Source organism: Oryzias melastigma, linkage group LG8 (assembly GCF_002922805.2).
Source record: "Oryzias melastigma strain HK-1 linkage group LG8, ASM292280v2, whole genome shotgun sequence".
NCBI classification, from domain to species: domain Eukaryota; kingdom Metazoa; phylum Chordata; class Actinopteri; order Beloniformes; family Adrianichthyidae; genus Oryzias; species Oryzias melastigma.
The window spans coordinates 24,683,240-24,694,258 of NC_050519.1; the positions used below are offsets into that span (position 1 = coordinate 24,683,240).

The 11,019-nt window shown below is 37.9% G+C and overlaps 1 protein-coding gene across 4 annotated transcripts in view; it reads right to left on the reverse strand.

Moving 5' to 3' along the window:
- syt5a (synaptotagmin Va) overlaps positions 1-10,388 on the reverse strand; it is a 20,946-nt gene extending 10,558 nt beyond the window's left edge. For 2 of the 4 annotated variants that reach the window (XM_036213047.1, XM_036213048.1), the window contains exon 1: positions 389-916. In XM_036213047.1, the coding sequence (XP_036068940.1) occupies positions 389-512 (124 nt within the window). In that variant the 5' untranslated portion in view covers positions 513-916. Of the gene's footprint in view, positions 1-388; positions 917-2,604; positions 2,906-10,302 lie in introns of those variants that run through there. The other 2 variants (XM_024261113.2, XM_024261114.2) reach the window with 2 other exon arrangements.
- Positions 10,389-11,019: the final 631 nt, after the last annotated feature.

Here is an 11,019-nt window from a genome sequence, read left to right on the forward strand (position 1 = left end):
AAAAAAAAAAAAAAAAGTTAATTAAATAAATAAAGAGGGCCTGATGCCGCTTATTTTCAAAAAAATCATCTGATGACATGAAATCTGAGACATTATTCTGGTGCCTTCCCATGGCGCGGTGGCAGTTGTATTTGTTGCTTTTTTCTGCTCCTCAATGGGACAGGGAAGGTGGGAGTTCTTATTTTTCCACAGCAGTTGTCCCACTCACAACTCAGAGATTCATTTTTAATGAACTCCTGCCACTCTGCAGAAACTATGTCCCAGAAAACGACACAGGTTTTTAAGATTTAGCTAAAAAGAGGATCAAAAGGAAAAGAGCGCTGGGAACACTTTCATCAAAAGATGATCAGAGTGGGACTTTAAAGCGTCTTCTTCACAAAGAACTCACTTGGCAGATGTGTGAGCTCATTGAAGAACTTGTTCTTCATGCTGGTGAACTGGTGGTTGGAGTGGTGGGAGGGAGGTGGAGGCGGACGCTCCCTCTCCTCCTCTGCCGCTCTTCGGAGCCGCATCCTTCACCAGTTGATGGTTATTCTAAAAGAAAAAAAAATAGTTTGCCCAAATGCTCTTGTTTTATGAATCTGTCTGGAGACCAAATCTAAAAAAACAGAGAAAAGAATGCTGAATAATCAAATTTCCCCTCCTGCCAATGTCCACATTAAATCCTAAAGGAAAATGTTAAAATTAAACTTTCTTTATTTTTTGGTATGTATTGTAGTAGTGAAACAAACATTTAAATATCTCAAATAATTATTATCATCTGTAGTACATGTGCAGGCGAGAGTCTGCCATGCCCGCTTTTCCTGAGGATTTTTGATCCTTTGGGCTTGCCATACTGCCTTCCCCTGACTGTAAGTCTCTGTTGCAGGATCAGGAGGTGCAGGACAGCTGCTGCAGCTCACTGGGAGATCTGAACCCAGGCACAGAGAGGTGCACCGATGCTTTTATTCAGCTCTTCAAAATAAATAAATCTCTATTTGTCCGCGTCCTCTGTGACGAGTTCCAGAGAAGTTTTTGACAGAAGCTCCTCCCACACACGGCGGGAGCTTTGGGTTTGGATAACCCATCAAGAAGCAACTTTGACTCCTGTTAAAACAAAGACGGCGTGAGTTTGACACCAATTGTATTCGGTATGGACAGACGATTGATTTTGAATAATGCGCGTGTGAGGAGGGGGATGGGTGATCCGCAGTACACGTGTGGCCCGAGCCGTTGCTAGTGATCTGTAGGGATCACGGATTATCTGTGATCCGTTACACCTCTAATTACTGTACCAAGACATCACTGCATCCCATTCTGATGACCTTCCAGGAAAACTGCTGAACAAAATGTGGTTTCCAGGTACAAACTGAAGCGTCACCATGCAAAAGGGAGGTCATATTTGAAGATTGTCCCATACACTCATCAACAATATTGTATCAAAGTATTCTGGACACTCCTGAAGACTGCTCATTTGGACATCTGGCACATTATCTTGTAGCATGAATTTGTAAAAGTTGCTTTGCATATAAGCACTGCAGCTGAAAAAGAACAAACAAGGTCATTTTGCAGATTACTGTTTGCTGCTTTTTTAAATGTCACGGACGCTCCAGAATAGGGTTGGATTGAAAAAAAAAGATTAATCAATTTTAACTGATTTAAGCTTAATAGATCAATAATCTAGTCATAAAAGATATACTTAGGACATAAACCTAAAATCCACTAGCTTGATGCTAACGTTTAATGGAATTTCCCATAGGACGGCTAATGCTAACACCCGGTCGACCTAAACATTTATTGCTGATTAAATGAGCATCTTTAATCAGATTAATATAAATATATTCAAAACATATAGTAGATTACTAAGGTATTTCTATACAAATGTGCATAAATGTGTAAACAAAATTGAAATTGAGAAATCAAAAACAATCGAATCGATTCCGGCTTTTGTGAATACAATCGAATCGTTTCTGGAAATGAAAACCGATACCCAGCCCTACTCAACAATATCCAGAAATCTTCCTCCTGTGAAGACTCTTATGCCACAGCCTCAACATTTAGGAAATGATGACAAAAACATGAAATGTTTGATTTTACTAATCAATAACATGATCCCACATTCCCATTTTAATTTACAAATTTTAAGAAATCAATTTTTTAGATGACATTCTAAACATGAACAAAATATATATACAAACATGTTATTTGTAATAATGATAAAATCTTTAATGAAAATAATAGCTGATTAAAAAAACGTATGTATGCTTAAAATAAAATGTGATTCAGATTTCAGACACTTTGACATAAGAACATTATTTTGTTTGCATCCTCTACAATCAAAACCACAAATCAAGCTTAAGTTTAAGGTAAAAAAATTAAAAAACAAATTATGAATGTTTGCCCTTTATTAGATTAACTTCTGTTTATTTGATTAACAGTTTATATTTGTGCTTTCTGCACACATCTCCTTCTTTGAATCACATAAACAATAATAATTTTACAACATCCAGCATTTAGGGCAACTTTAGCACTTTTTTTTACCTGATAGTTAATCAAAATCTCTTTTTTATGGTTCTTCTTTAGCACAAATCTGGACTGAACATATAAAAAACTAATTACATTTACCTTTTTCTCTGTCGCAGCGAGGAAGAATCCAGCGAAAAGTAATAAAAAGTCAGATTTCCTTAATCATGCCTTCAGCTTTAGGATTTATGAGCCCAGTAAAGAGCTGCAGCTGTCAGTGTTTCCACTCACACACACGAACACGCACAGGCCCCGCCCACCGCAGACCCCTGTGATGCTGCGCAGCAATGTAACGAGATTAATTGCCAAAGGTAATCCTAAAATCCTCGGCTTAAACAAATTAAGGCCTCTCTGGGTTTCCTCCCCGTTCTCCGCCCATCCTGTTGTGACTTTCTTCATTGCTTCCTCTCTACACCTCCTTCTGCCCCCACAGATACGCAGACAAAACATATTTACAGAATTAGATCTGATTTAGGAGCAGATTTGTAACATTGACCTTTGTTGCCTGCAGCATTAGATATGCAAAGGATTAGGGAGAGACTTGACTGTGTGTGTGCCCAATGCAATACACAGATACACTGAAAGTTCAACTCATGACAGATTAGTAGATTAGCATCATTTTTATTTTCATTAAATTGATTTGGAAACATTTGAATGCAAATGATTAGGGAAGTACACTGGGGTAAAAATATCAGTCACAGATTCGTCAAGTTGTTTCCCTTAAAAAGCTGAATTTGGTCTGTAATAGTGCTGCCCCAAACAATTGTTTTAACAATCTCAGATTATTTTTTCCAATGAGTCGACTAATCGGGTCATGCTCAAAGTGGATGTAAAACACAAATCTTAACCATCAGCTTTAAACTGACTAAAAATAAGGACAATTAAGATGATAGTTTACTAAGCTTTTAATGAACTGTGCAGCCTCTGTCCTTCATTAGTATCTGGTATTAAAAAAAATATTAAATCAAATAAGGTCGGCATCTGAAACAAAGGAACTATTTTTTACAAAAGATAAAGTTTTGGTCTCACTGACCTAATTATAATTAGAAAAGTTGCATCACCTGCAGTAATACTAGTGTGAATGCTTTTTGCTGAAAGTATTTGCATTAATTTGCATTAAAATGTTAAATTTGCTAAAATACTGAACATTTTGCAAAAGAACTATGAAAGAACACTGAAGTTATCTAAATTTCTGAAAAATTTGCAGTAAAATTGCTTAAAATACATTCCAATTTTGCAAAATATTTGTGTTTTGCTTAAATATGGGCTAAACTCCAAATTAGCACAAAAATCTTAGCAGATGCCAAATTAGCCAAAAAGCTAGCTTGTTGTTTAAATACTAGCTAAACTCCAAAACGGCCTAAAATTCCTCGGTAAGCTAAAATAGCCAAAAAGATTGGCATGTTGCTAAAATATCAGCTAAACTCTAAACTAAACTTTAAAAACCCCAGTAAATCACAAATTAGCTGAAAATGTTAACATGTTGCTCAAAAATTAGCTAAGCTCCAATTTTTTTGAAAATTACTCTAAAAGATGAAAACATAGCCCATAAATATATTTAAAAGCTTGTTGCTAATCTACTTACATTTTTTCCATTTGAAGACTTTTTCATTCATTTCCTTTTTGGCAAATTTTGCTCAATATTTTAAAAATTATCAAGTTTTTAAGTGCCGAAAAACGCACAGAAAGGAGCAGGAGAATCCTAAAAAGTGCATTTTTTGGTGCTAAAAGCTCACAACTTTGTTCAGCTTTACTACACTCTGACTCCATATGATATAAAGGAACGACTACTTGACTATTAAATTAGTCGTCAACTATTTTAATAGTCGATTAGTCATCGATAGGTCGACTAATCGTGGCAGCATAAGTAGTCTGTAATGATCATCATATAAACTCTTCGTGTGTAAGAGACAGAATGTAAAAAAGAGTACAGGAAAAGACATCGCTTGATTTTTAAGTTTGTTTTTTTGTTTTTTTTTTTGTACCATGGAAAATAAGTTTTAGCTCCAACAAATAAAGAAGACTTCTGTCCCTCACAGACCTGATGCTTAATTAACCCTTTAACACTTTAGCTCCAGTGTTGACATACTTCCGACTACTATAACTCCTCAACCATGAACGCAATTAATGTAGTCCTGAGAGCTTTAGTAAACTTTAAATCACACTTTACACTAGGAATGTGTTGAATATCACTGCAAAGCTGATATGAAAAGCTGCGTCAGAATCAGCTGATTCATGTTGATTGCATGACTAGTTGAAGAGTCACATTATTATTTAGGTCTTACCAGCGACATCAGCAGTCCTAAAGGGTTATGAAGCGCTCTATTCTCCACTGGATACCTGCACTAATATTACCTGTTTGAACTGTTTTTTTTGCATGAAAGACACTAAAACAGTCAGACTGTAACCTCTCCACCAAGACCAGAGAGCTATCAAAGGACACCAGAGACCGGATTATAGAGCTGAGCAAGACTAGAATGAACCAACCTACAATAACATAGAAGCTTAGATAGATCAACTGTTGGAACTATAATTAGAAAATGGAAGAAATATAAGATAAGTGACAATCTCCCTGTATTTGGACAGTGAAAAACCATTGTAGCATACAACACCCATGGGTTCAAATCCTGCAGGGCTTCAGAGGCCCCCCAGCCTAAACCAGCACACATTCAAATCCGTCCAAAGTTCTCCAGAAACCAGAGGGAGATTGGGAGAGTGTCATGAGGTGAAATGAAACCTAAACAAAGCTCTTTGGTATAAAAGCCATTAGCAATGTTTAGAATGCTGGAGAACACCATACCCTCTGTAAAGCATGGAGGTGGAAGGATCATGTTAGTAGAGTTAATAGAATGAAACATGGCTGGATCCCAAACACATAACCCAGACAAAAAAAAAAAAAAAAAAAAAAAAACATCACAGCTCTTGAGAAGATCCACGGGGAGGAATGGACCAAAATAGCAGTGCAAACCTGCTAAAGACCTACAGGAAACCTTTGACCTCTGTCACATGGTTCAATAGACCGATGGGGTTTTGTCAAGACGAAGATGAGAGACACCACACCCAAATATACAGTTGACCTGAAGGCAGCTGTCAAAGCACACCGGACTGTCAGCACAGTGACACAGGCAGATCACCAGGGATGCAGTAATTCATTGAAAAAAGCCCACTTTCAGAAGCCTGATATTTGTGCTGAAAAGTCACTATTTTATTGACCTTATGTGATATTATAATAGATTTAATTACTACAGTTTCATATTTTCATTAAAATCAGGCCACAATCACCCAAATTACAAAAAGCTGCATTTTTTCACCTCTGTGAAATTCATTCATGTAAAATATGCTTTTCACTTTTTGATTGTGAGAAAAAAAACTTTTCACAATATTCTCATTTTTTGAGGTGTCCTTGTAAATTTGTGCTTGAATGAATTCTCTCATGAATGCAAGCAGAATGGTCTTAAGAGACCCCAAACAGAAGAAGTTTTGATCACTAAACCTCATGGATGAAATCCATACCTGAGTTAGATCAGGGTCGGATCACTGCTGGCTTCGATCAATGCCTCAATAACACTTTTTGTGTTGTTTTTGCCTTTATGATATTACTTTTACATTAAAGGACTTTTTAATAATTTCTCTGTTTATATCTAAGGCAAGATCCATCAGGGATTTCTGCTGATAATTAAAGCTTTAATCATTTCTCGAGAAGTAAAATTGTCATGAGGAGAAAGTTGTGACCATGTCAGGGAGCAGATTCAACTTTACTAATCCTAAGAAGTGCTTTGGATAAGCCTCAGTCCAGACAGACGAGGGGAGATGAAGCCATGCTTCCACTGACTGGTTCAGTTCCCCTTTTCTCTTTTGCACTGTCACATTTTATAAGAACGTTGAAACATCTTTTTGTTCATAGTGGCTAGCATGGCTCAGTTGCAGAGTCCAGATGTTGTTTAGACTTAAAAGTGATAATTTAATTATTCCATTCATCCATGTTGATGTATTAAAGGGTTAAAGTGGAAGATGTTCACTGATGATCAGTTTTGCTGATGCTTTGGCTTAAAATCTATACGTCTCTATGTGTTTGAATGCATCATACAGTTGGGTTAAGGTGCATTCACACCAAACACAATTCGTGTAGCGGAGGCGGCCAGTTTCAAAGTGAAGTCAATGGTACAGACGCAAAGTGAGGTGATCTGAAGTCAGCAGTGAGGCGCGAATTGGGCGATTGAGCCAAAATGTAAATCTCTGACGTTTGACAGGTCACCACGTCATATCTGCCAATCAGGAACTCCACTTTGGGCAAGTGATGTTTTTAGTGACTTGATCAGAAGGAGGAACATTAATCCAAAGCGAGCATTTTTGTCCTAAACTTTCATCTGTGTCATTAACCTGCTGGTTCTCAGAGCTCATCCGGATACTTTGGGGTAACGGCGGGATAAACTCTGGACAGATTGCCGGCTTTCGCTCCCGCAGCAGAGCTCACTCGCTCAATATGCCGGCAGACAGAGAGCTGCTGGCTCGGGCTTCATCGAGACTTAAAAAAATCAAAGGGAAAAGGTCTCCTAATTTAATACGAGACAGTGAACCTTCAAGCTCAGCCACAGAGACACAGAAACACAGTGGAAGCAGCTGTCATACAGACGCTGGGAAAATCTTTTAATAATAATCATATAAACTCAAACATGGTGACATGATTACTGATGTTTTGTAGAGCTCTTCACAATAAATAACTCTGATCTCTCCACATCATCTGTGTCTTCCATACATTCTAAGTGATCATTCATAGCGATCACCATAAACACATTAGCTGGTAGCTCCTCCCACATGCGGCCGCAGCGTCAAGCTCAGGCAAGAAGCAAGCAGAGAATTCAACATGCGGTGGAAGATTTGGTGTTAATGCACCTTAAGAGGGCCTTAAGAACCTGCACCTAAACCAGGTTCTTTGTGAAAAAGACATTCAAACATGCAGGCCCTTCCACTAACTCTGTATAAATTGATTGGACTAAAATATTTTTCACTGGATATGAAGGCTGGAATGTTCTAGTTAGCTGAGAAAAATCTAAAGTCCAGAAAAGAATTTGATTTTTTTTAATTAAAGCTGGGAAATCCAGTACTTTCTTTACATCAGTTTTTAAAAGCTTTATGCTTCTCTATAAGTTTTAAAGTGAAAATCTAATATCAACATAAGTCCTGAACCTTCAGTTCTTTGCAGTTTGATGATTTCAGGAATATATTGTAATGAAAGTAAGCCAGAGCAGCGTTTCAGTGAAAGAATTGGAGGTGGAATGCTGCTCCGGCGGGAAGGAGATCAGCTACGCGGCCGGTTCTCTCTGCATAGCACATGATCGAAGCCGCAGCCGCTCTTATGAAAGAAAAAAACAAAAAATTGATGTTTGCCTTGTTTTCAGTGGCGCATCGGCCAGTTGACTAAATCCTCTGGATCTCTCTCTCTCTCTCTCTCTCCCGGTGTGGGCTCTCTTGCTTCCGTAACAACATCGTCTTCAATTGGGTTAAGGAATGGAGGTGGAAGAAAACTAACGCAAACGAGGGGTTAGAGTTGAACTATTGCCTGATGGGTAAACTTTTGTGAAAACTGACATTGACCCAGACAACAACAAAATCTTCTGTCATTTCATTTGGAGTTTCCATATGAATGATGCAGATTACAGTAACAACTTGAACGTGCTGAGTTGAGGGTTGACCTTTTGACCTGTTCCCTCATTGTCCTTCAATAAATCAACATACAGTCAATAACTATGACCTGGATGTCATCAGAACCTTGTTCTTCATCTGGGTCCAGGTCTTGGTGGGTCTAACTCCGTTTTCCATCTTTACTGTAAAAAGCTGCTCAGTTGCTCCAGAACTTTCCTTATATTCACTCCAGTTGATTAGCAGCGAGTGTCTTCAGTTTGGACCAGCTGTGTGTTAATGGTGATCAATTTGATTGCTGACCCATGGTGATTGCTGTGTTGGATCAGAGTTTGAATTTTGGCTCTTTCTGCTAACCTTTTGCCTCTTGAGTGTTGTGAATGCCAACTGTGTTTTAAAGTGAGAATGTGTTGTGTGTTCTCCAAAGAGTGAATTACAGTTTTGCAAATTGTGTTTTAGGATTAGATCAGAGGTCGGCAACCTGTAACAGTAAAAAAGCCATTTGGGCTCATTTTCTACGGATCTAAACCCAGAAGGAGCCGTATAGTCTTACTTTAGCCTTTAAGAAATTTGGATTTGCATTCATGACCTTCTTTTTTTAATAATAAATATGAATTATTTCTATTTTTGGCACAAACAAACGCTAAAACATAACAAGATTCTAGCATCTCTCAAAATATGATTTATTTTTATTTAGCTTATTTTCAAAATAAAAGATGATCTGTGCCAAACAGGATCATGTCAGTGCAGCTCTGGACAGCTAGTAACCAATGTTGAGCAGCATAAGAAAATATGTGTTTTTAACTAATAAAAGATCAAACTTCTTACCAAAGTTTTGCTTTGCATATAAAATCTATATCTAAATAGTCCCGGCATAACAAACGATCTACTTTCACCCCTGATTGTTCTGTAATTATCCCAACGACCCACACGCACCAGATTTTTCAAAAACGTTTTCACATCATGACTGACAGCTCTCAACTAAATCCACAGAAACTCTGCAGTGTTGGTGTGAAGGGAAAGATGGAGAGTCTCTGTACGTCTGGAATCTCAAAGTCGACAAAAAGCATCTGCACAGACTTGAACTTCCACAGATCTATACATAGTTGATTCATAATCCATAACCTTAGATCATTTAGCATTAAACTTCCGCCTGATGTCAACAGAAGACATGCATATTTATTCTCTGTAAAAATCTGGACTCTGAACTGGTTCTGAGACTCCGGTTCTAACCAGAACATCTACACAGATATCTCACACAGGATTAACTCTAACCCTCAGTAGTCCCTTCTCTCAGCGTCCATAAACCAATCACACTGGTAGTTTACAATGAACTAGGAATGACGCCCATCTCCCGTTACCGTTATCATTTCAAATTTAATGTAAAGGTTTCAAAATGGTAGTTAGCTTTGAAATTGGTGTGAGAGATTTTTCTGTTTTTTTTTAATACAGTTTTGCTTTTTACTTTGTTTTAGGATTTATACATTTGTCTGTACTTGTTTTATCTTTTTTATAAAAATGGAAAACAGGTTGTTCTCAATTTTTGGGGGCGTTGTGATAAAAAAAAGACCAAAAAATTTGTTTTTATTTTGTACAGTTTCAGATTTTTTTTGTGGAATATTGAGTGATTTAATAAAAAATATATGTTACATAAAATGCCTCATTTGTTTATGTCCTACTAAAATCACAATGGTTGTACTTTGTTTCTTAAAGGCTGAAAGTCTGTGCAAACAGGAAGGTGTTATCAGCTTGCGGGCCTGACTTCCACCTGCAGCCAAGTGACTTCACGTGAGCGCAGACGCTCTCAGAGCAGAGCTGCTTTAGCCTCCAATAATCCACTCCTGCTAATCTGTGCTACTTTGGGAACAAGCCACACTGCATGACAAATGAAAATACTCGTCTTTCGCTCAAATCTTCATGCTTAAACCCAATAATCAAGACTTAAAATTGCCTTCACTGCAAATGACGTAAAACTTATGACAAAAGCCAATTAGTTCTGAGCAGAAAATGCTGCAGAACTACTAAATTGATGAACTGCAGAGGTTGAAATAAAAGCAGAAATAATTACAATAACCCTGAAAGGTTTTAGGAACTAAAACCGTTCTTTTGCAAATAAATATTTACAGATATTACAACACAGAGACAAACATCAGAACTCACACAATTCTTCTTCTGTTCTTCTGTTCGTTCTCTCTGACCGTCTCTGAGTGGAGAGCGGTAGCTGTGTGCGCCTCTATCCTCCTCCTCCTCCGGCGTTAATCTTCACAGGATCCCTCTTTACTGGTTACACTGCTGAAAGCCTCAGAGTGAGGACTGCTGCTGCTGATTCATACTGGTCATCAAAAAATTTCGTCTGTTTTCAAAGAACTAGTTTGCAGACACTTTAATGTTTGAAACTGAAACAAGGTTATACCAAAAATCTATTTTCCACTTTTACATTAAGCTTCTTTTGTTTGCAAGGAAGCAGGGGGTGATGTTTTCATTCATTTGCTCAGGATTAGCTAAGATTAGGGATGTCCCGATCTGATCATGTGATCAAAAATCGGGCCCGATCACGTGGTTGATGACTCGATCAATATCGGATGCTGTCCTCCGATCGGTATCGGATATTTCATTTATTCATATTATAATCAGCGTTTTATAATTTGATCTTATTATTCAGGATTAATACTCAACTAGAAGTCTGCATGTCATGAACAGATCACAAAATGTCGCAGAATATGGTTGCAGCTCAAGCAGGAGGACAACAAAAACAATGTAGTTAAGCTAGCTAGATGTTTGCACATTCCCATTTCCAGGATAAATAACTCTTTTAGGAGCGCTTTAAGCCAGGGGTTCCCAAACTACGACCTGCGGACCGGGTCAGGCCCGCCTCCC